At 41.0% G+C, this 25732-nt stretch overlaps 1 protein-coding gene across 2 annotated transcripts; it reads right to left on the bottom strand.

Moving 5' to 3' along the window:
- Window positions 1-1679: 1679 nt before the first annotated feature.
- cwf19l2 (CWF19 like cell cycle control factor 2) lies at window positions 1680-25100 on the bottom strand. 2 transcript variants are annotated; one of them, XM_075473585.1, is made up of 19 exons: window positions 24975-25100; window positions 23493-23603; window positions 22676-22795; window positions 20897-21013; window positions 20407-20526; window positions 20170-20257; window positions 16066-16184; window positions 14983-15535; window positions 14602-14812; window positions 12668-12791; window positions 11862-11963; window positions 9222-9350; window positions 8554-8691; window positions 4026-4238; window positions 3095-3211; window positions 2818-2973; window positions 2599-2679; window positions 2383-2484; window positions 1680-2053 (listed from the first exon to the last, which is right to left on the bottom strand). In XM_075473585.1, the coding sequence occupies exons 1-19, from the start codon at window positions 25065-25067 to the stop codon at window positions 1913-1915; spliced, it is 2835 nt and encodes a 944-aa protein (XP_075329700.1). In that variant the 5' UTR covers window positions 25068-25100; the 3' UTR covers window positions 1680-1912. The 2 variants fall into 2 exon arrangements, with proteins under 2 accessions (XP_075329700.1, XP_075329701.1); XM_075473586.1 differs by having other exon boundaries at window positions 16066-16181.
- Between the last annotated feature and the right edge of the window lie 632 nt (window positions 25101-25732).

Below are 25732 nucleotides of genomic sequence, written 5' to 3'. Positions count from 1 at the left end.
GTAGGGCGTAAGAGAAAGAGGCATTTAACTGCACCAACAGAGACATTTTGATGGACGGTTTAGAATGCAACACCTACAGTCATGTGACAAAACCTAAAGAAAGTACAACACTCTTTCATTTCATTTCAAGTATGGGGACATAAGAATCATCTGGTCCCTACCAGGTCTTAAAACCTTGATTAATTTCTTCTCCAGTGATTCTTCTGCAGATTGTTCTGATGTGTTTGGAATCCATCATTATTCTGTGTGACCAGCTTTCAGTCCAGCTTTAGCTTTTGGACAGATGTCCTCACTTCTGATGCTAGAATACTTTGGTATAAATCAAAGTTCAGGGTCAATGACTGCAAGTTACCCAGGTTCTGTGGCTGCAAAATAAGCCCAAATCTACAGCCCTCTACCACCGTGCTGATATGGTGCGTTTGGTTTTCTCCTAACAAAGTGACGCGTATTATGACCAAACATCTCAACTTTGGTCCCGTTTGCCCAAAAGACATTGTTACAGAAGTCTTCCGGTTTGTTCAGGGGCAACCTTTGAAACCTCAGCTGTGCTACTGTGTTCATTTCAGAGAGAAAACCCCTTTGTCTCAGATGTAGCTTTTGGGTTTTTGTCATTTTTTCTGAGCATTCCACAGTCTGATCTTGAAATCAACTTGCTGGTACGCCCTCATCTAGGAAGACTGGAAACCATCTCGAAAGTTTCCTACTTATAAATAATCTTTCTCACTGTAGAATGATGTACTCAAAATGGTTTGGAAATGGCTTTATAACCCTTCCAACATTGATGGGCGAAAGCAATTGCTTCTTGAAGATCATTGCTGATGCCTTTCCTCTTTAGCATCGTGGTAACACACACCTAAATGCTGCAGGTCAGCAAACTGACTAAACTTCTGCTTTTATGCCGATGATGACCCGTCTTAATTCCAACAGAAGCAGTAAAAGTGCACTTATTTTTCCACACACTGCTTCTGTATTCTGGCTACGTTTTCCTTAAACAATGACACATTATAATATGCCATGTTCTTGTTCAACTGCGGTTGGATTCACCTAAATTTTAGACTTGGTAATGACCATATAATATTTAATATGTCCCAATACATGAAACCTTAGAATTCAGAGAAGACGTTTCTTTTTCACATAACTTCACAAGGCATATATACATGTTATCAAACTCCAAAGTGTGTACAAAAACTGCAATAAAAAGCACATCACACATAGTCTTCTTCTTTTGGGACTCACTCTGATTGAGCACGAGCCAGATGCATTCATGCAACAAACAGTATCTGAGGTGAAACCTGAGGGGACTCTCTGAAGTAGTGAACTACTCAAAGAGCAAATAGCCTTGCTTGAAGAAGAAGAAGAAGAAAAAGATGAGGTCGCATGCCAGGGCATTGTTCCAGATTGCTCATGAGACAAAGTGTGATGGTTGATGTGACGCATTGTTGCTATACTCTTGCCTGTGTCTGAAATGACTCTATACCTTCAAAGAAATATGTGACAGTAGCGAAGGATCGCGAGGTCCTGTAGTAAAACAATTCAATTCCAGGGCTGGGAGCAGGGAAGGGCAGTATTAAGAAAGAGGTTGGAAAAATAGGGGCTTTGACAACCAGACCGGAGCTTCAGTTTACATCTCAGCCCTGAAATCCGTCATCTAGCTGGTAAAGACGTACCCGTCTGGCATGTTTATTTGAAATCAACTTTTATTTTCAACAGAACAAAACAAATAAAAACATAAAAATCATTTCATTTATTCTTGTTGCTGTACAAAAACATGTTTTCAATCATTACCTTTCCAGAGAACTTTACATCGAATTCAAAACATGTAAGTAAAACAATGCCTACAACATCATTTTTGCGCTGGAAACGCACTCTTATTTAAGCCAAGGCTAAATCTCCGAGGGAGTGTGTTCAGTTCTCAGCTCTCAGTCTTGGTACAATCATACGGTTTCCACCACTGTGCAAACTGCAGGACTTTTTTCCTCTGATCATCGAAATTTTCTCGAATCAACTTCCTCCAGCGTCGTGGCTCCAAGTCCATCATGCCTCCAACTACTTCCTGTAAAGGAATGAGGGGTCAATCATTTAACTTCTGCTGTAAAATTAACTTCCACAACTGTATGTTGTTTCTACAGAGAGAAAAAAAAAAAAGGACAAATATGCTGCTGCTGCATTTGTTGCTCTATGTTCTGTGTGCATTTGAAAGAAGAAATCAAACCTATATATTGCTCTAATTCAAAGTTAGACTAAGTGAGATGTAGCTGCGACAGCTGCACGGGAGCATGTGTCAGTAAACCCCTGGACCTAAAGGGCAATGACATCAACAAACTTTACAGGAGAACCAAATCAAGCAGCGTGATGTTTCATCGTCTTTAAACAATTACTGACCTTGCCAAAGTAATGGGGAAACTTCTGCTCGTTTTCTATGACGTGAGCAAACCCCCCCTGCAGTCCAAAATCAACAGCAAAGTACGGCAGACCTCGAGGAACCTGGTGGGGGGTAAAAGGTAAAAGCAAAGCACAGTTAGCAAAAAACTGGTCATACGAGAACAGAAAATTAAAGTAGGCCAGAAAGAGGACAGGATATCAGAGGAAAGGACATACAGCTTGTCGGATGATTTTCTTCGAAAGGTCAACAATCTTTTTGTTCATGGCCCACTCCTCATCACACTCCATGATAGCTTTCTGGAAGCACACAAAAACAACATTTTCTCCACTCGATCTTGTGTTTTAAACTCAAACCTGTCAAAAACAATGAGCCTTTCGAGAGTAATTTAGACAAAATGGTCTCAACCTGAACGATGAACCACAGCAAACACCAACCTTAAAGTATATGGGTGCCATGTCACCCAGCTCTCTGGGAAGTGGTATACACTCTAGGACCATGTGTTGTCTCCTGCGTAGATTCATGTGCGTTTCCATGAACACGCAATCCAGGTCCTGGGACTCAAACATTCGCACCAAAGTACGTCGAAACAGCTGAGGACAGAAATACAAGTGAGCTTGAATTTCAACATCGAGCACTGGAATGAAACCGCATTCAGGAAAAAGCTGCCAATGTGGCATGGACTGACAGGATGTGCAGCTCCGAGTGGCTAACCTGCATTTCTGACCAGACGTCCTCATCCAATCCAGTGGCGGAGCAGTGATGCTGAAGAGGGCAAATGTGACAGTGGCCGTCAGCCATGGACACTCCCGCAGGCAGACTCAGATATACCTGGAGATAGGATTGTAAACACGGAAATACTCCAATGAATCGTTCATCTATTTGAGAGACATATCAAAAACTAACTGGCACTAAGGCTGGAAATATACTTGTTAACTACGCGTACTATTGCTTATCACCCGCACTGTGCTTTTGGTATGTCGGTTGTGTGCGTCCTCAGAAATTAACGTTACACTTTCGCAAGCAGCAATATGTGGGCGACCAGTAGGGGGTGCGTAAGGCTTGTTTTGATTCTCAATGTTTTTCGTCAATTTCTCTCATTGGCAGAACGAGGAAGGACATTCTCGCCGTTGTTGCGTCGTGCTCGGTTTATGGGCCTAACACACCATCCTCCGGTAACAAGCGTACTGCACAGGCAAGTAGGAGCAGTCGCACCGAGAACAGAGATGGCTGCTACTGCTTATGGGAACGCGAGGCGAAACAGCAAGCAAGTTTCCAGCCCAACTCTGATTATGAGCTGATCATTTCATAAAACTTTAAAGAAGAAAATGTTACAGTTGGCCATTTAAAGGCGACAAATGTCACCTTTTTCTTCTTGAAAAACAGAATATATTTGGGTTCTGGACTTTTTGTCTTTGTATGACAAAACAAAATATTTATTTATCGTTTCACATTTTATGGTCCAAACAAAGCAAAAGATGAATTAATAAAAAATAATTAGTTAAAAAAAAGAGAGAGACCCAGAAACCCCTTTTTATTGAGAGGCATGGTTTGCATCACAGCTTTAGAAATAAAAAAAACTTTACTGCACACTCAGAAATGTCCTTGGTTCTCTTTAAAGACGGCATCATTAACAATCCCTTACCTTGCTCCCTATGGCCACGATAAGATGCTTCTGGAGCTCTTGGCTGCTGAAACAGCGCTGGCATTTGTCCATGGAGGCAGCCAGCCTCCTGCTCTCCCCAATAGCTCTGCTCCTCATCCTCTCCTCCTCCTTCCCCTCGCCCTCCCGCTGCGCTGCACTCGACACAAACATGTCATCCAGCGTGTAGTTCTCACCGTCCGTTTTCCCCATCATCTGGAGAGATGGAAACAGTCAAAAAGAGGTGTTAAGAATGTGATAGAAGACTCTTAATTCGCGGTCAGACATGATGTATTTAAGTAAATGATCATTTTGGATTTACATGATTGATGGAAACGGGGTTTTTTCCCCACTTAATTTTAGGCAAACATTAGCTTAGAAAATAAAGTCTTAAAATAAAGACAGCATTTTTACAAAGCTACAGACTGCCCTTCAAAAAACTGACAGGGGACACGCACGTGAATAAATATCACGACAGTAATGACACAGCACACTCTTGGGGCTGCCCTGTTTGTAAGGCGCTCTCAGAGTGTTAACATGTCGAAGCAGGACGCAGACTATCACTATGGCGTTTCTATGTCCAAGTCACCATGGCAACCAGGCAACAGGTTGGAATCAGTGTATGCAAGAGAGCGAGGGGGGGAAATGGCTGAAGTGTGTGTGCATGACTCGCTGCGTAGGAGTGAGTGTGTGACAGAGTGAAAATTGGATTAGTTTAGTGATGGCGTGGGAGGGAATGAATGTGTGTGTGTGTGTGTGTGTGTGTGTGTATGAAGGACTGCATAAAATTGTGCAATTACACATGCCATATTTGAGCAAAATGAGACTGTTTTGTATTCTATGCACATGCCATCACACACACGCGCGCTCATGATTGCAGTCTATATATGTGGTGGTAATAAACGTACAACACTTTACTTTTATTGTTTCAGTGTTTTCGCTGCAGGATTCAGCCAATGACAAGTGGATGTATTCCTAGTGTAGTCAAAATTTTGACTTGTTCATTTCGACAATAAGCTGCAGAGTGGAAGAGGTCGGCCTCTCAGATACAATGTTGGTGTTTAAGGGGGAAAAAAAAGGAGGGAAAAAAGCAACACAATGTACCAGGTGCAGGTGAATACACGAAAAATGATACTTTTACAGATTTTTTCTCTTCAGGGAAACAGTAAAAAAAAAAAAAAAACGAGTAGATGAGCAACAAGTTGGATGCAAATACATTTATAAATCACTTCAAATGTCAATGTTTGTGGCCACCAGAGGGAACGCTGAAAGCAACAAACTGGAAAAAGTAGTGGAAAAGTGGTTTTTAACCCCGTTACCCAAGATAAAACAAATAACCTCTGTTCTATCAATAGTTTTTTCCCCTTCAGACTCTGCTTTGTTTGGACCACACCTCACACTGCACAGACAAGAGACCATTACAAACGATCAGGCTAACTTTTGCGATGAAAAATGCACACATACAAGGGGGGGAGATAGACAGAATGAGATAGAATCTATCTGACAATGAGATAGACAGAATAACAGAGTCAATAACAAAGAGTAGAGAGGTGAGAGAGTATACAACACTATCGTTTAAGGATGAACCAGGAAACAGAACACGGGAAGGTGTGACAGAAGAAGAGGCAGAAGACAAAACTCAATCCAATGTCCAAAGGAAACCAGTGACAGGTGCGGACGATGACTTTGACCATATTGTTACAATGCAACATTCTGCCCTTAAAACCATAGGTCTTGAAATCCATGTGCATGTTGTTCTGACACGCAGCATACACCAAAACATTATTTAAGACCAGTACATCCTTCCCGTGGCAACTGGACGGCAGAAGTTTCCCCCTAGCCTACAATGACCCCACCCCACCCCCCCCGGCCTAAACAGTGGATTGTGCTTTAAATATGGTGATTCAGATTCAAATGTGAAAGAGTCGTGCCCCTTTGTAACAACATTATGATGTGAAATGAAGTTCATCGATAACACTTTAGGTCAGAAACAAAAAACAAACAAAAAAAAACGACTGCATTCTTACTTTATCATTAGAGATTTGTGAAGAACTTCCACCGACTGTTAGTGCATTCTTGAAGTTTGCCCAAAAAAATGTGTTTTGTGAGGTCGAAATGACCTAATGAGTTCACATTTGAGCCTGAGTGAACATTTGTGCCAAACTTGAAGAAATCCCTTCAAGACATTCCTGAGGTTTTGAGTTCATGAGAGTGTAACAGACAGACAGAGGGACAGACCGAGAGCATAAAGCCTCTGGTCACAGCTGCCGAGCACAGAGGCATAAAAATAGATAGAAGGAGATGTGGGAGGAAAATAAAACATGGGGGGGTTAATGACAAGGAAGACTAGTGAAAGAAGACTAAATAAACAAAGCATATTAATCAAGTTCTAACCTTTAAGAGTGAACTAACATCGACACCGTTAGTGCAAGTCTAATGTCAAGCCATCTTTTTTTAAATAGCACAGCAGAACGACACTACGATCCCAAACCATGCATGTGTGTCACTCATATTGCTGATCCAGATGAATTGATAAAAATCAAAACAAATGATAAATGAACATAGATACTCAGACCTCAAACGTGTTCAATAAGTATCACAATCCTCTACAAGTCAATCTGATGGAGGTTTCAAACCAAACTGGTCTGCAGCTGATCAACAGTCGAAAAGAAATCTTTGTCTGGACCAGGCTGAGAAGGCACACAGACAGATGGACGACCTGGAGCCAATATCATCTGAATTTCAGAGACATCCACATTTACAAATTGAGCACCTTTTGGGCACTTTTGAAGCTTAAAAATCATTGATCAAAAGCAACTGATAAAGGGGTCAAGGAGGTAGAGGGGTGAAGTTTGAGACTGAAGGTGAATTAAACATGGAAAAAATGGACAGACAGATAATTATAGAAGGCGTGACAGAGACTGGGAGGACAGGCTAAAGAGTAGAGTGCACTGTGATGCAGAGAGTAAACACATATTTCTTTCTCCAAGATCATCAATCTATAGCTGTGATTAGCAATGATATTTATAGAAGCCCTGCCATGGTAACCGTAGATATATTTTTAGTGTCACTCTTTGTAAGTGCAGAGCGCGTGTGTGTGTGTATTTTCATACGCATGCATGTGCAGTGAATATATAAGAGAGGGTGAACCACTGTGGCACGGGTGAGTGAGGGCAGACAAAGTCAGGGAAAGGAAAAACATGGACAGAAATTAGGTATGTCTTTTACTGCCATGGCAACTCCTCTGTCCCTCCATTTAACAAGGATTCCTTTTTTTCTTTCCCTCTCTCTCACACAAACACACACACACGCTTGTCAGGAGGATTTTCACACCATTTGTTGTCATATTCCTACCTACAAGGAGGAAAAAGTCAACAAAATGGGGGAAAAAAAGAAAAAGAGAACGTGTCTTGGCTGAAGGAGAAGTGCAGCCTGTAAAACTGCTGATAGACTGACAGACACCACAACCTGCCACTACCCATCTGCTGCTGGATGTCTATTTAAAGCAGACAGTGGATGACACAGAGTCACACAGCGAGATGAGTAAATGCACAAGCAGCAGCGGAGAGAAATGGATCATGACAAATCCTAAATGTCTATCTGGAGTTAGTTGAGGTAACTCTCATATAAACACACAACCATAAAGCACCTGAGCAGAACTGCCATCTTCTTCCACCACTACCGATATCCCCGTGGTGGCGATGAATTATTAATCTGCCATATATGAATGATCATGTCGGTAGAGCGCCATTAATGATTTGTGTGCAGAACTCTGGTTTGTAGCGGTTACAGCTGAACTAATCTGCCATCTGCGACCCACAGGTACGTAATTTTCTTATTTTTCCAAAGCCAAAAGAAAAGGGGAATTGGCCATCGTAAACCTTCTCAAACTAAGAATAGCAGTTATCAGCTTTTCAGAAGTTATATTCAAATTTAGAAACAGGTCTCGTGTAAGAGGTAGTGAAATCTAGTAACACAAGTTGCAGACTGTGACCAACTAAAAACATCCAACCACACTCGCTCCTTCCAAACGTGCACGAAAAACTGCAGTGGCTGCAAAACACAGAAGACCTTAAGTGTTTTTGGACATGTATATGTTGCTAATTTCAAGGTAATAAGCACCCGGTGATTCTCTCATAGATCTACACCAATAAACACTACATTATAAATATTCATTTGTGACAACAGATTACGGTTACGTTACATGCTGCAACTTAGGTGCTGGGTTCAGATGAGACAATCATTTTCTTGGCAAGATTCATGGCGTCAGGGGAGTCAAATTCTTGCCGACATGAAAGATTACACGCCGGTCCCTGACCAATCACAGCCTGGCCATTTTTCACAACTCTGCGATCTCTCTCTGTTGAAAATGTGCTACCCTCTGCTACAGTAATGACTGCATGGGTTGCAGCTGCACTTCAGCAGTCTTCATTTATTGAGAAAATACAAATACAAAAAAAAAAAAAAAAATTGTTTTTTTTTTTTTCTTTCTAGGGTATGAATCTATGAATAGATGATAGATTTCTCTCACCTTGGCAGCCATACGAGAGTAGAGGGCGTTCTGATCCTGTGCTGAGCTCATCTTCTCCCTCCTCACCATCTCCTTCAGACCAACATTGTCATCATCCTGGAAGTAGCGGACACGCTCCCCATCGACATGGGTCTCAATCTGAAAGAAGAGGCCCGGAAACGCAGGGTAGTGAGCAGAACAATTCTCTGGAAATTAGGTGCAATGTGCAAAAGTAACAAAAACAACGTAAAAATTGATTCCAATCGCATATGAAATCATACTCTGGAAAGTAAGTCAGAAAAAGAAAAGAGGGGGGAATAGGTTGGGGAAAGCTACAAAGATGAACTCAGACAGAAAACAGATTGAAGACATGGCCACATCATAAATCTATAATAACTATAAACAGAGAATGGACTGAATTGCTCTGTTTACTTTACACACATTTCAACTCAAAGGCAGGTGCCTTCCCTGCGCTCATGCTTAGTTTGATGAATTCCAAACGACAAACAAACAGCAGGACAGAAACTTTACTGGAGCTTCGTGTTTGACACCGCTTTGGGTTCCCAGTCTGGTTGAATGCCGAAGTGTTCCCGCAGCTAAGTTTGCTGCAACACAAGTTCAGCCGTTTCCTGCCAGCTGCTCTTTTCTCACTCATCTACCACCCCCCTCATCCCTTTCTTTTTTTTTACCGGTTTCTTCTTCCGTCGTCCTCCGTGCGGCTCCTGAGGTCCAGAGGGGCCCTTGACAGGCCAAGCTCGACCCGACTCATCTGTTCTGAACAGCAGAAGTTCCTGGTCTTCTCTGGAGCGGCCCGGGACCTGGAAAACCAAATCAAACAAGCACACCATTGAGCCCGTTTATGTATTTAGGTTTTAGAGTAGCGGGACACAAAAGACCTCCATTTTAATTAACACCAAGTAAAAACATGCATTCTGTACCAAACAGTTAGTTCTCATTTGCCTGTTTTAGTCATCTCCTCATTAATCGCTAAAAAGAAAGGATTGAAAAGACAGATTTGGCAACTTTCTGGGATCAGCGATGGTCTGGATGAAGAAAGCAGCCGAGTTTGAATGTGTATGTGTGAGAAAAAGTTGTTCTGAAGTGGATGGATTTCAGATTTCATGACCCGTTTGTTATTTTTGATTTAAGACTCATCTGAAAACCATTAGAAGGCAATTGTAAATTATAAAACTGCGAGAGTAGATGACACTTAAGACGATAAAAAATATATATAGGCAGGTGTAGCCTCCTGTCCAAAAGCTCCTATCTTGATCAAACTTCTCCTTTGGAGCAAATTTAGCATCATATCACAGGTCCGTGTTATTCAAAGATCTAAAAGTCTGCTTATTTTGAAGATACGAGTATGATCTATGCTTGATTAATGTAGACAATCCAGAGACAAGACTTTTTATCTCACTAAAATGTGGTCATCATTCAAACATTTTTTAACTTGGATGGGAGGCGTAAATCCCATTATTTATATTCAGCAGGGAAAACAGCCGCACTCGTGATTACACAACCTACAAAACACTGAAGTTCAACCTGACAAGAAGAGATGGACGGACAAAAAACAAGAGCAAAGTGGGAGTAGTAGATGATAAAATGAAGTTGGAAAAGAGAATATTTTCTTATTTCCAGTCGACAGAGATTGGCCTTTTCGAGGCTCCACGCTCAGTACGGGCAAACATAGACACGAGAAGCCAAACACTGAACAGTGCAGTCGAGCAAACAGTTTTCCATTTCAAGACAAACCGGTGGGATCTCGAATTATTGCAAGTCAACAGTACTTCATGATCAGAGTCCTTAAGTAGCTCTCTCAGCTGGTAAATACGCTAAAATGCAAGAATTATTACATTTTCCCTGAAGCAGTAAGAGTTCATCTTGGTCTTTTCGTGTTTCCTTCTGAGGACATATCGAGCTGAACTCGCAAATCAGGATTTGCACGTCAAACAATAATAAAAAAAATAGACTGCTTTCAATGCGTTTATGTGGGAGCGCTGAGAGGTCGGGCCACAGAAGGTGGCCTCCTGCGTTCTCTTACAAGAATCACACAGAAACGCAAACCTGCCCGACCCCCCAGTAGGAGAGCGTTGATAACACACCCAAAGACATTCGACTGAAGCGGAACAGTTTCCTCACAGACAACAAGTGGTAAGGGCTGACCAGCAGAAAGACTTCAGATCCCCATCAAAATCAGTCAGACAGCAGCAGAGAGTTTAGTTACATCTGCAGAAAAGCTTTCCGTGTGTGTGCGCGTGAGGTTCTTTTCTTAACTACACGGTGAGAGTGATGGCTGCTGTAGTAACCTGATATGTGTGTGCTTATGTCTCTGCATCTGTGAGTTTTGGAAAAGATATAGCCTTAAGTGTTTGGATTAGCATTTTAGACGGAGAGGGAAAAGCAGCAGCCAGAGGATAAATCTGTGTGTGTGTGTGTGTGTGTGTGTGTGTCATGTTAAGGGCTATGTGCCGACTTCTATATCTATCCATTATTCTGAGTGCATATGTTTACGTCTGTTTTCAGAGTTTCTCTACACACACGTATCTGGGGCTTTATTTGCTTGTACATGTGAGCAAATAACATTTCGGCAGGTTCGTGTGCATGCGTTGGCTGTAACTGGTAAGTCCGGATAATACAGCACCGTGTGGTTTTCAGCACAGGGAACAAAAGCTCTCAGGAAAAGCTCATATTTAGAACAGAACAGAAAAAGATCCAAATAAATCGGAGGAAAGAAGTCCCGTATCCTGGGTCGTGGTGGCCCTGAAGAGCAAAAAGTGGCCACATTTTACGGAACACAGCCACAGAAGGGAAAGCACAACCACACTTTACAGAACAGGTATGGACTACAGATCTTGCTCGTGACTGAACAGAAGCAATGTCTTCTGCAGCAGGTTGATGTCTTTTCCTGTTTTTGGCGTTTACTGATGTTATCGCTCGAATTTTCCTATAATATCGAAAAAGAAAATCCTTCAGTCTTTCAATTGCTTTTTTCTGTCTTTTCCCAAGCAAGCGCTGCAAGTCCCTAACTTTTCTGTAAAAAATAAATAAATAAATAAATAAAATTTTGAATGCAATTGCATTTTCTTTTACGCGGTCAGGTTTTGTAAAATTTAGTTGCTTTTTGAAATTCAGGGTTATCTTTTGTTTGCCCTCCATCTTGGGAGGGTTTCCCATCTATTGGAAAAAAAGAAAAAAAAAAAAGTTAAAACAAATGGATGAAAATACTAATACAACAGCCCTGAAACAAAGTACACATTTACAAAGGAGAATCCCTCTAAAAAAAAAGGGGATGACGAGGTAACCGAGGCTAAGAAACGGCATCTACTAACCTGGTCTGATTTTGTCGTTTCGTGTTGCTTCCTTCTGGCGGCGTGGTTCTCCTTGGCTTTGTGAGCTGCTGCCAGCTGAGATTTCAGCTTCTCAACCATGGCCTGAACAACACGCACACACATACATGCACAAATGTATCTGAAACGCACAAAACTGCTTAAGCTTGCACAGTCGACATTTCAGTGAAAGCTGGTGTGTAGAGTGCGTTGGGTAATGCAAAAACGACAGGGGTGTGCTCAATGTTGTTGTATGCTGCAAAGCGAAGAGAGTAGAGTCTACACAGAGGACTGCAGATATGAGCATCCGACACTAGAATAATATACACATTTTATATAGATACTTTAAAGAAATTGCATTACTCCCAATTCAAGCTAAGAAGAATTTTTCCCCTTGTGTTTTCTGACAAACAGCTACACCAGGAAAGGCTACCGCTACTTAAGCCCCTTGGCAGATATATCTATATCTTTAAGCACGAGGCATAAAAGCCAAGTGCATGACTGTTAAATGCACTTCAGGCCTCACAGGAGCACGACGACATGCACATAAAGAGGTTTGGAACTATTACTTTGATTGCTTTACCATGTAGGGAGATGCTGGATACCCCGTTGCTAAAGCTTAAGGCTAAAGCAGTGAGGAGGTATGTGTGTTTATGTTGTAACAGACGGTGCTGAAACATCCTCTAAGACAAGAGGAGTCGAGCGTACCGATCAAAGAATGCCATAACTCAATGGATCCCTTTAAAGTGCCGTTAAAAAACACGCAAAGTGTGTGAAGTAAAGCAACTGTAAGCGATCGGCGCACTCACAGCATTGCCCATGATCTCGGCCTTTATCAGCTTAGACCCGAGTTTGTTCATCTCGTCCTCCGACAGCAAAGGAATGATCTCCTCTGCTTCCTCCTCATCCTCTTCCTCACTTTCGCTCTCAGTCCTAGGCAAACATAAGAAAGTGCGTGTTTGAGGGGAACAACAAAGGAAAAAAAAGAACAAGAGGAGAGGAGAGAAAAAGGAGAGATGGGATTTTAGAAATTGTAATCAAATTGGCAACCTCGACAAACCCCCACCAAAAGAAGGAAAAACAAATAAATAGATTAATGACACCTTGTGTCTTTTGCTCGGTGCATCTTTCTACTCTTTTCCTCTGGCTTTCTTCCAGATCTCCATCTCTGAGAAACCAGTTTCAGTAACTCGATTGTTTCAACCCAAACAGCAGTCGTCCGTCCTATAAAGGAGAACTCGTTTCTGAAGTTTTTAACTTAACCATTTAGTTGTTTGCTTCCAAGCCCTCTCACTGTGTTTATCTGCCGGGATTCATCTGAGTCTTTGTGCCCTCCCAGTGATCGTTATAGCCTCGCCTGGGAAGATCGGAACTGCAGCCTGGGAAGCGTCGTTCAAGGCTATTACACCTCTCATCATAGCATCATTTCCTTCTGCTACCGCACTGTAGGCTCATTTCATGCTGCAGGGGTTCTGACTGCCAGTTTACCCAAACAACTTAGCCTAATGAAGCAAAACACGGGAGGCTTTCGAAAGCAGTGATGTGCTGACATCTGGCCTACTGGCAGTAAAGTACGAAAACATGGAAACTTGTAATGAAACATTGCTGTCTTTATGTTAGCTTTACTTATTTTCTTTAAAATGTTAGATTTAATTTATTTCCATTTCCACATGGAAGGCAAAAATAATAAGCTTCTGGGAGATAATGATGCAACTCCGTTTGAACAGATTGTGTTCCACTAAATTCTGCCACAGTTTAATGCTCTTTTTTTTAAGTTTTTTTTTTTTAGTTATCCGCATAACAGCCGAGATAAAAGGGGACTAAATTAACATGAAATAAAGAGAGAAATTTGCTTCATATCAGACAGAAATGTCAACCCCTTACACTCAGTTTCAGGCAACTGAGTGGACTAATTATACGGTGTGGAAATAGGGAAGAGGAAAATAAGAGAAATGGAGCTTCTTTTAGTTTAAAAAAAGAAAAAAAAGAAAGAAAGAAAAAAAAACTTCAAAAAGGACAGATGTGGGTTCATTTGCCAAATGACAGTATTCCAATATTCTGTTTGGTGAAGTGGAGGCCTCCACAGGCAATGTGTATCCACTTTTTGAAGATTGTTTGAGATAATATTGACTGATATTGATGTGATTGCCTACAAAGTCTCCTCCACTCATTCCTGCAAGTAAAATAAATGATTAAAAAGAGAGAATAATATTTTGTTCATCATTAGCATCACCGACATGGCGCCTTACAGCTTTTCTTATTCGTCGACGTCATTTCCAACGAGCTGAAACATCTCAGTCGACAACATTTCTGGGCTCAACAGAGTTCGGGGAGATTTTTTCCAAAAATCAAGACCAATGTTATAAAAAGCAGCCAAGGACATCGAGGAATGACACGCCAAGGAAATGCCTGAAGACACAACTGACTTTTACAGAAGTGATTACGAGAAGAAAGTCTCTGGTAAAAATTCTTACGTGAAGATATTAAGAAGACACGAGACAGAGCGAGTTGTGTTTCGACCCAAATAGAAATCAATAAGCTGTAACATGCCAAGTCAGCAGCATGTGTCAGGATGTATACCAATTCTTTCTAAAACCCTTTTTTTTTTTTATAAAAAAAAGAAGAAAAAAGGTTGCCGTTTCACCAATGTTTCTAGTCTTCTCAAGTTAATTAGTTTGCAGTGTACATCTAAACACAAATCTGATATTTAATCACAGAGACAACAACGTGCAGAGTCTCTGACCTCGTTGACACAGAGGCCTGAGGGGCAGTTACGGCTTTCTCTGCTTCTTTCTTGTTTTCCTGCGGCGGCTCTTCAAAGCTGTCAGGTTCATGGGCAGCAGCGCTGCTTTTCTTCCAGGCCAGGACGCCGCTGCCCTTTGGACCAGAGTCCTCATCATCAGAGCTGGGTTTAATGAACCCTGCGGATGGTCGCACAGGTGGACGTGGAGTTGCTGCGCAGAAACCGAGGCGTAAAGCAAATTTATCTCATATTTCAAGACTCGCCTTTTAAAATCTGATGAAATACTTTTTTCCATTCCGATTTCCCACCGAGACTGACTTAATGAAGCCAGTGCGCTCTAAGATGATACTTTAGACATTTAAGGAAAAGTGTAAAACCCACCTTCAGCGCTGTCATTGTCCTCTGAGGGTTTGAGGAAACGGCCTTTTAGGGACCCAAAAGGGACAGAACCTGGATTCCAACGCTGGCCGGAGGACGATGATGATGATGGTGGATTGGATCTATCGTTTCCCCCATCTTCATCCCTATACCTATCCCTTCCTCTCGCCCTGTCCTTATCCCTGTCTCTCTCATTATCTCTGTCTCGGCCTCTGTCTCTTCCTCCATCCCTGTCTTCTTCTCTATTCTTGTTTCTTTCTCTTTCTCTAGTCCCGTCTCCGTCTCGTCCCCTCTCCTCCTCTCTTGCTCGATTTCTCTCCCCGTCTTCTCCTCTTTCACCATGGTATCTCTCTCTGTCTCGAGGTGACAAATCCCTCTCACTTTTTCTCCACCGATCTCGGCTTTCCCCGTCTTCCTCTCTTCTCCTCCATCTCTCCCTGGCCTCTTGTTCTCGCTTCCTCCACCCGTCTCTCGCTGAGCCGTATCTGTCTTCTCTCCTCTCACCATACACAGCTTTCTCAGCATCAGCAAGTCGCTTTTGGAAGTCCTCCACCGACTTTAAAGAAGAAACACAGAACATTTAATAAAAAATAAATAAATAAATAAAAGACTGCATGAAAGCATGACTTAAAAAGATGAATCGAACTGATAGCACGCGTCTGAGGACTGGATCAAAAATAGAAATCGTATGACATAATATTCTGACAGCGACAGTCTCTGTACTGTCACCAACATGCACAAAATGCTGACACTGCTGAAAGTGACTGAACAAAGGACATTAGGTGCTGAGTGTGTTTGTTGTCACTCAGCAAAGAGACAGATTAATAATAGAACAAGGCATCCAGTCACTAATTCCTCCTAGTATGTGGTGTATAAGTCTATAAATCTTCTTCATCCCTCTACCTGCCCAAGTAAGTAAAGATAGTTCAAATCATTATCTTTTAGCCTAAATTTTAACATTATGCAATGGCTGCATCTGTGAAGTGTTTTCATTTTTTTTTCTTCCTTCCAAGTACTGTACAGTATGTGCCCGACAACGCGTGCATGTGAATGTGTGTGGGCATCCAGTCTCCCATCAGTTCTCACCCCATATCTCTCAGCCACCACATCATTGAGGCTTCGCTGCTCCCTCTCTGCCTGCTCCTTCATCCTCTGATAGCTCTTCCTCAGCCAGCTCAGACCGCCATCATTCACGACTGGGCCTGCTGAACCAAGAGAAAATCCATTTACAAAAGAAACGTGCACGTAAGCGCGCTTATGCCATTTCACCAGCAGCGAATATGGGATATCTTCTTGTCTCTCACGCAGAAGTTTTAAATCACTAGATGTTTTTTATAAACTCAATCTAGTTCAAGTGAGGTTAATTGCATGCGTCTTGAGTAGTGAGCACACAGCAAACATCAGCAAGTTCCAATTCAAAACGGATTAAAACGGAAATTGTTTTACAAATATTATCAAAAGAGTGACACAGAAATGAGAGAAGACGTTAAGCATGACAGCGGAGATAAAGTCATTGAAAATAATCTTGAAAAATGAAATTACTTTAGATGAATTGGGAGAGATGATAAGTGAATGTTGCTTTTGGTGAGAGGCTGAAAAGTCAAATGAAAAAAAGCCCGATCAAATGCTGGTGAATAAGTAAGAGGAATGGCGGATTCAGGGAATAACTAGAGGAGAGCAGAGCAAGAGGAAGCAAAAACAAGGTCAGATAAATTTAGTTTGTAAATCCATGGGATCAGAGTTGATACAACTTCCCAGAGTGATAAAACATAACAAATGTACTGGGAAAAAAAACAAACAGCCAACTGTCTCTGTGGTCACGGTCAACACCGAGCAATTTATTTCTTTGACCCTGAGAGCAGGGCAATGAACAATCACCTGCTGCCTTTTATCTATACTGCAGGTAGACAAAGTAGCTGGAAAGAAAAGACAGGGCTGTTTATGAACAAGCTTTCTGATGCAAGGCACTTTAAGCAGCATTTTTCACCCAAACACTTTGCTTTAACCTGGCGGTGATGACAGAGGGCCATGAAAATTTGAGCAAGCAGAGTATGAGTGACAGCTTGTGTGGGGGGAAAAGACGACAAAAATGAAAACTTTCTTGATATTGCTGTAACTATCGCTTCTTCCATTTGACTTCGAAATATCATCAACGCCACTGTTATTAAAAAAAAAAAAAAACTAACAAAAGAAATCTATTCTACTGTCATTAACTAAAGAACTGGCTTGTCAATAACTGCACTCTTATTGCAATTCAAGCTTTTCTCAACAAAACCAAGGTCATCCAATGTTACAATCACCTTCTACCACTCCACAATTACAACACAAGATTCGAGGAACAACATTTGCATCTGGTGCAGTTTGCACACACACACACACACACACACACAAAAAGGTGTTTGTGTGTAATGTTTGCCTCAGCTTGTGTTATTTGCTGTGCTGTCAGGAAAAAGCTTACAACAGAGAGGCCGTGCCTCTGCCTAGAGGGGACTGCACCTCCTGTGTAGAGATAAGACACACATGCACACATACCTGCATTGCTCTGACAGCCCAGAGCAGCTCATTCTCATCTTATTTACCTGAATCCCAAATCCAAAAGCTCCAAAAAAGCTCCTTGCTCTATTTTCCCTCTCACTCCTCAGGTTTAACTTTTCTGACAAATGCAACTAAATTAAAGTTCCCTCTGACTTTTACTTTGAAAATGCAATTTTAAACACACAAACAGTTTATCGGCGAATATCTCAAACTAATAACTGCGGCCGCCTGACACAATCAAACAAATCTTTTTTTGAAAGCAGACGCTATTTTGACCAAAAACGCAAATGTGGGCATGAGGAATCACTGTTTGCTAAGCCAATATATCAGCTGTAGGGCCTCAGAAATATGTCGGTTCATAGACGGATTGTCTTTACAGATCTATTAAAAACATTAGCAAGTGTGAATCACAGATCAATGTCCAGGCAAAACAGAGGCAGAAATGTAAGAAAAAGAGGAAATATCACAGCTTAGCAACTAATGCACCAGTATTTGACAAATCCACACGATACATACGGTAGATAAATAGAAACAGTCACGAAGGAGTAGAACAATATTCTCCACATAATACACGGCAAAATATTCAAATGGACCTTCAGTATGTTTTATCTACTGATTATTTTAAAATAAAGAGTAAAAGGATTTGACAGCCGAGGGAGCTGAGGAAAATTGTGTAAAACACCCAAGAGCTACGCAAAAGTGACTAACAAGGGAATGATTAGAATAACAACCATTTGATTGGTCAAGTTTATGGTTAACTTAAAAGCCAGAAGGTCTTACAATAAAAAGGGAGGAAAAAAGTCTAAAGCGAGCAACAGAGAAGAAGAGAGGAAGATCCCGTAGGGATGCACCGATACTGGTATCGGGTATCGGCCGATACTGCTCTAACGTACTCGTACTCGTTAAAGTTAACCGATACCATGAACCGATACCATGAAGACCGCGATCAGAGGGTGTCCAAGTCCTGGTGTGCAATATACAATTACACAAAAATATTTTTATCTTATTTACTATATTAGTACTTTGTATGTACTCATTTCATAATACAGAGGAAAACTCTATTCCCTAAAAAATTATTAAAAAAAATAAATAAATAAATCCTCAGAGAACCCATATTTCGCTGTAAACGCAGTTGCGCAGGTGGGAATTATGAGACTGTGACACATCAAAGGCTGAAGGACAACATGAAAACAGAGAAAGAGCGCTTTCTTGTGCGGAGCAAACCACCAACCACCAGTGCAGAGACTGCCGACAACCCACCACCGAAAGAAGAGAGGAAAAAAAAACTGTCAGCTGACAGTATCATGAAAGTTACCGTCTTATGGCTTCAGTTGGACCGGGGTGTCAGCAATCCTCAGCCCGAGTGCGTCCTGTCGGGAGAAGTTAGCTAATGCTAACTTAACTGCTAGTTAGCTAATTCTTCTGCATCGGACTACCCAATCATCTCCCACCACGCGATTGAGCACCTTCTTCTTTTCCCCACTACCTGCCTGTGTGAGTTGGCGTTCTCTGCTCTGGTTAAACATGAAGAACAACAGGAGGGCACGGCTCTCTGTTGAACAGGACTTGCGAGTGGCCCTCTGCTCAGTACCACCGAGGATTAAAGAAACCTGCGCGCCCCGACTCACTAATTTGTAAGTAGGCAAAATATTTACAATAGCACGTTTCACTGATTGCTGAAATGTTGCATTGATAAATTGTAGTTTAGGACCATGGACAATGCAGCTTCCTTGCATTGACAGTTCTCTGTGCTGAATTTCTGCTGAGTTTCCTTTGCCTCACTTTTAATTTTGTGACTTGTCTGGTTTAAATGACTGTTGCTGCTTTGATGAAGCCTAATTTGATAAAGTTTCAAATTAATTTTTTTAATATTTCGTTAATAAATATTTCATGAGTAATAGTTGTCTTGTCACACTGTATTTGGCATTAGTAAATAATAATGCTCATTTACAGATATTTTACATGATATGAGTGATAACACGTGTTATAAGGGCTATTTTGCACAATAGGTGTGCCTTGAGATTTTTACTTGTCCTTTGGTGTGCCTTGGGCACAAAAAGTTTGGGAACCACTGGGCCAGTGAGACCAAAACCTGTCTTCCAATTCATTACATTTTTTTGTGGTAGAAGTATCGGCATCGGTACTCGGTATCGGCAAGTACTCAGATCCAAGTATCGGTATCGTATCGGTTTGAAAAAAAGTGGTATCGGTGCATCCCTACTGACAAGTAAAGCCAGAAGAGAAGGAACAAACAGGAATCAGAGACAAGGAAAATGGGCCGAAGGAAGAGTGTAAACACGGTGTGAACAGTGTGTGTGACTGATGGGGAACAGGACACGCACACCCCTTTTGGCTGTAATTTCTCTCTTCATCAACGTAAAAAGTAAGCCAACATTTAGGGAAAGATGTACACAGTAATGCAGCTGCCCTGATTACCAGCCTATGGAGGAAATTATCGCTGGAGAAACTTAAGGCTTCATCTTTTCTACAATACACTTTTGGAAATCAATCAAAAGTGAACCATAACATGAAAAATAAATCTGTAGAGAAACTTTATTCTGAGGTGCTAAGAAAGCAAAGTTTACATGGCTTGAAACTGGCCCTCTTTCTTACTATCGGAGATGCCTTTACTGTGCTGACCTATGCTGATAATACCTTTTTTTGTCACTGCAGTCTCCACTGGGGGCAAACCAGTTCCTCCATCTTTCCAGTATGGGTTTAGCTCCAGTTTGTGCAAACCAGCCTGAAAAAAAAAATAATCATACATTAGAATAAACTGGGACAACTGCTAACAGTTCATACAAAAACACCCTGTAGTCTCATACAGAAACCACTGTATAAACACACTTCCCAACCAGACAGTGAAACTAGAACAACAGCAAATAAACACACCTGTTCAATGGCCAGAGCCTTGGTTCTCTCTTCCTCTTTCTGCCGTTCTTTCTCAGCCCGTTTCTCCGCAATGGAGGTGGTTTTCATAGCCAGGAAGTCAAAAGTCATCCATTCGTCTCTCTGCGGGACACGAACAGACACTTGAGGAAAAAGAGGGATGCACTGACTAGAGATCATCAGGCAAACTGAACTAAAATGTACAACTTATTAGAAATGGAGCAATGGTGCCATGACAGACTGTGTGGTTCTAAAGGAAAAGAAACAGTGATGTGCCATCTCTACCCAGAGGGACCTGTACACATCCTTCACTTAAATATCTGTGGGAAAAGGAGGTGAATATTTTGTCAAATTTACATCCAGAGAGGACTTTTGAAGTCATTCCAGAAAACCTGCCATTGTTGTGTCAGCAGAAGATTTTTGGTATGAATTACAGGACCTTGCTTTTAAACTATAAGCATGCAGTGGCCGTGGGACACGGTGCTAAAGTCACCTGGATATTCTGGGCCGGGCTGAGGCTGCTCTTTGAAGTCTGGGATTCCTCTGTAACTTGCCACGCTTTAGCAGGTTGTGTCTGAGGCTGAGCCTCAACCCACTCCTCCCCTGAGTCCTGACACACACACACGGAAATAATGGAGAAGGGAAAGAATGATGATGAATATCATATCAGAAAGAGCCATAAATATGTTGTTGTTGTTTTTTTTCAGTGAATATTAACATTTCCACTTAATGAAATGCACATGTGGTTTATATTCTTCATGGATTAAAATTAATGTCCCTGTTTATGTTAGTGTACATTCTCGGTCATCCAGGCCACGGTAATCCGGAAGCTTGAATAGAAAGCCATTTTTTTTTTCTTGCTTCTTGAGGACGCTTCAGTTCAGAATTGCCTTTTGAAAGAGATTGGATTTCTTCGAGAGCCCAGAAAAGACTAGTTTGCCCTCTAATCGAGCTCGAAGGAGCATCTCTGTATAATAGGAAATGTGTTTCACCGCACCTTCATTATGAGTCTTAAATGTAACTTTACATCTCGGTGAAAATGGTTGACTACAAACTTCCAAAAAACAGCTTTTACTCCAACATAAATCACCATTAAGTTTAGTAGAATACGAATCGCTTAACCTTTTATCCAGTGAAGTAGGAGTTATCAACATTGTTCTGGTGTTGCTCTGAGACCTTGTTTAACCCATTGAGGCCGGGAAAGCATTGCCGCATTTCTACCTTTAAAGCCGGGGGCTCTGTTGCGTTATTCTACCTTTAAGGCCGGGAAAGCGCACACGTCTTTTTTCATGTATAAGGTTGTTTTGCACCAATTATTGACCTCTGCGCCAATGAAGTGCATTATAATAGACACGTGAGAGTGTCGTCATGTTCCTCGTGTCATTGTTTTGAAGTTAAGTTACATTGAACAATCATGGAGGACTTTCAGTGGGAAGACATTTCAGACGGTAGCGATTGTGAGGAGTTTCTTGGCTTTGATGATGCTGATGAACGCGCTGACCCAATTGATCGAAATTTATGGCTAGCACATATGTTTGAAGATGACGATAACGACGATGATGATTTTGAAGGGTTTGAATGTGAGTGGAAGACTGAGAATTACCACCGTAATCGACGGAGAGATTTCAACCGCACACCAGGGGTGAAAGTCGATTTACCTGCAGATGCCACACCGTTGCAGGCATTTAATCATATTTTTACTGAGGAGCTTTGGGCGCATCTCGTTTCTGAGACGAATAGATACAGTGACCAGGTACTTCAGACTCCAGCTCGAGCAAAGATGGCAAGGTGGTCACACGGAACTGTGCCGGAGATGAAAACGTTTATTGGAATGTTTATGGGCATGGGACTCCTTGTGCTGCCAGTACGAAGAGATTACTGGCGATAAAATAAATAGATAAATAGATAAATAAATAATTTAAATATAAAATACAATTTTATTTTATTACTGTTTTTTTATTGAAAATAGTGCTGTTCCTGCACTTTACTTTTTACATTTTCTATTTTCGTGAAGGTGTATGTAAATAAACTCAATTTCCAAAGAAAGCCACAGGTGTAAGCTCTCAAAGACTTTTTGAATTTTGTTTCTATCTGCTACAGAGGCTGAGAAATCAATCATTTAGTAGGCGTTGACACAATTGCTGAATTTCCAGAAAAACTTCAGGTTTTAGGGGGTCTTTCTGAAATTGCCCATAGGTTTTACAGGCATTCTTTTCCAGACGTTTTAGGCCTAAATGGGTTAAAAGGAATCACACAGTTGAAAATCATCTACCTCTGAACGGTCACTTGAGCCATCGCGTGCTTCTGCTGTCCTCTGCTCCTTCTTGACCTTCTTCTCTTTTTTCTTTTTGGACTTTTTCTCTTTCTTCTTCTTGCTCTTTATCGATCCCTCCTGTTGGACGTTCACATTTTGTGAATTTTCATTAAATCAGTCCTTGTTTCTTGTTGATGTGCATGCAGTACAATCATAGGTACACATTCATAGACATCAGAAAATATCTTTGTTGTTTGACCACTGTTATGATTTGGTCTTTCTCTTTCGGTTAATTGATTTAACATACAATAAACTGGCAGATAGAGTGTAGAACCTTTGGATCACAGTCACATAAAGCACACTGGCAACATTGGCCCCTTTCCACATATCAACTATATGCACAATGAAGGCCCATCAAAAAACAAGATTCTCCTTTTTAAAACCACCGCAACAGACCTACTCCAATCCAAAACACTGAGAGCGTTGTTAAAGAAAAGGGTGATGCAACATAGAGGTAAACATGATGCCGTGGTCAAACTCAAAAAGAGCAGGTATAAATTCATGAATATCTTTTAGTTCAAACGCAGCATTCGTTGTATTTTTTACCATTAACAATTAAATGCAGAGTTTCAAATGATTTGGAAAGGATTGCATTCGGTTATCTTGTGAACCTTTCATAGAGTTTCCCCAACTTTTTTCGGGAAAACTGGTAAATAGCACATGTGAGATGGCATAGCTTTAACCTAACCGTGTATTGCACTGAAACAGATGAGCAGTGACTCCATGTCATGTCACTGTCTAACTGCACTCTAAGCTGTGAAGATGTTAATCTTACTTCCTCCATCTGCTGCAGCCTCTGGTCGACCTCAGGTAAAATCCAAGTGTCCTCCCCTCTCTGCCTCTTCAGCTCCTTCCTCTTCTCTTCCTTCTCATGTTGCCGTTTGGCCTGTAAAGGAAATAAAAGGGATTATTCAAAACAACAAAAACACCTCATATTAAGGGTACACCAACAATAGTCTATAAACAGAGAAATCACTCTATTTATGACAGGAACCACGAATAATAATGCATAATAATAATAATAATAAAAAATAATAATAATAATAATGCAGCGAAGATAGTCAGTGTTTGACCAGGTAATGACTTTCAGCTTGACGTTTACATATTTGAAAACGAGGTGACAAAAACAAGCTCTTTAGGCATAATGAGCCACTTCCTCTCCAACCTTCTCTTAAATACATCTGTGATATGTTCAGAGAATATAAACCTAGCAGAGCTCTTAGATCCAAGGACTCAGGTCAGCTGGTCCAGTCCAGAGTCCAGACTAAACATGGAGAAGCAGCATTTAGCTGTTATGCTGCAAACAAGTGGAACAAACTGCCAGTGGAGATTAAACTTTCACCAAATGTAGACATTTTTAAATCCAGGTTAAAAACATTTCTTTTCTCATGTGTCTATGCATGAAATCTGCACGGTATCTTTTAACTTATCTGGACTGTTGCTTGTTTTTAAATTCATTTAAATTATTTTATTTGTTCCTCTTTATATTCTTTTTTGTATTTTAATGCTTCTTCCACTCAATGCTGCAATGCTTTTATTTTATGTAAAGCACTTTGAACTGTTTGTACATGAAATGTGCTCTATTAATAAATTTGATTTGATTTAATTTACCAGATCAAAGACGCTCATTACTTTGGACAGTTCGGGCACAGGTGAATTGAGCAGATAAGGTGTTTACAACCTTTTATGTTCACCTACACGAAGCATCAGATGCTCAGTGTTAGCCTGTGTAAACTAAGCTGAGCAGCATAAAGATAACGCTCGTTTGCAAACCTGTGTACATGTGTGATTACAACAGCGATGCCAGCCAAACCCCTGGAACTGGGAAAGGTGAATAACAGTGAACATGACATGAAACAAATTTAGAGAACACGTGCAGGTTTGCTATCAGTCTCATACAGTGTTTGTTCTCGTAATTTCCTGGCAGTATCCGCTGGTCCAGGCTCAGGATATAGGCTATCAGCCCAGTGTAAAGACACACGGCTACTGTTAGCTTTCCGAGACAGAGTGAAAGGGTAGCAAATGAATAAAGATACAAGTTTTCAGACATAGTGAGACAGTGGCAAATCCTTAAAAACACCCAGCTAACTAACTAAACGCAACCTAACCAAACGTTAACGCAGCGATGGCTGTTAGCCTGATTAGCTTGTTAGCTCTCATTCGAAAATGATGGGTATGGTTAAGCCATTACTGACCGCAATTAAATACAACTATATTAATATATAGGGTTGGTGTTTCCGAGGCTCACAGTTCATACCTTTTCAAGCGCCTCTTGTCGTGCCTGCCGTTTCTTTTCCTTCCTTTCATCGATGCAGTTCGAACTCTCAAAACTGACCCCGTACGTCGCCATGACACTGTCGTTAATGTTTTTGTCAAATGTCGTAAAGCGCCGCCGTTTACGTCAGCTTGTAGTTTTTTTTAGTCATGAGATGGCCGCATTTGTGACATAAGAGCAAACATTTTTACTACTGTTTTTTTTCTTTTTTTTCTTCTTTTTTTTTAAGTTCATACAGCATAGATATGCAAGTTTACAGGAGGGGTCAACAACGCTTGCAACACCAGACTACAATGTTCTGTAACATCCAATTGTTTAATCTAAAATACTGTTTATAACAAACTCCCCCCGTAAAAATGTAGCTGTTTGCCAGCTGTTTAAAACGAGAGCAGAAAGTATCTGTTCATTAAACATTACATTTTGTTATGAAAATGTTATAATGTAGAATAAAAGACGAATGTTAATAAGTGACAAGGATAAACTGCTATACATGCTGCATTATTTGTTTTATTTAGCAATGGGCTTTTGTGTTATACATGAATATATATATATGTGTCTGTACTTCATTTTTAGTTATTTAATTCTTTACAATTCTTTCTCTCAAATGACCTGCTTCATCTCAATCAATAAAAGCCACAGACTCATCCCCATCACAGAACTATAGTGTGTTTGTATACAGTGTCTTCATGCTTTAGTATTTGAAAGAAAAAAAAACACACACTAACCTCTCATTATTTAAA

The sequence above is a fragment of the Odontesthes bonariensis genome, chromosome 9 (assembly GCF_027942865.1).
Source record: "Odontesthes bonariensis isolate fOdoBon6 chromosome 9, fOdoBon6.hap1, whole genome shotgun sequence".
Taxonomy (NCBI): domain Eukaryota; kingdom Metazoa; phylum Chordata; class Actinopteri; order Atheriniformes; family Atherinopsidae; genus Odontesthes; species Odontesthes bonariensis.
This window is presented reverse-complemented; position numbering and strand designations above follow the sequence as displayed.

What these genes read in the sequence shown, in the direction of transcription:
- cwf19l2 (XM_075473585.1), bottom strand. Translation starts at nt 25,067, where the DNA reads ATGGCGACGTACGGGGTCAGTTTTGAGAGTTCGAACTGCATCGATGAA. An exon ending in TCGTGGCCATAGGGAGCAAG is followed by an intron (nt 3,212 to 4,025) that starts GTAAGGGATTGT and finishes TCCTATCTCCAG; the next exon opens with GTATATCTGAGTCTGCCTGC. An exon ending in TTCCCCATTACTTTGGCAAG is followed by an intron (nt 2,054 to 2,382) that starts GTCAGTAATTGT and finishes ATTCCTTTACAG; the next exon opens with GAAGTAGTTGGAGGCATGAT.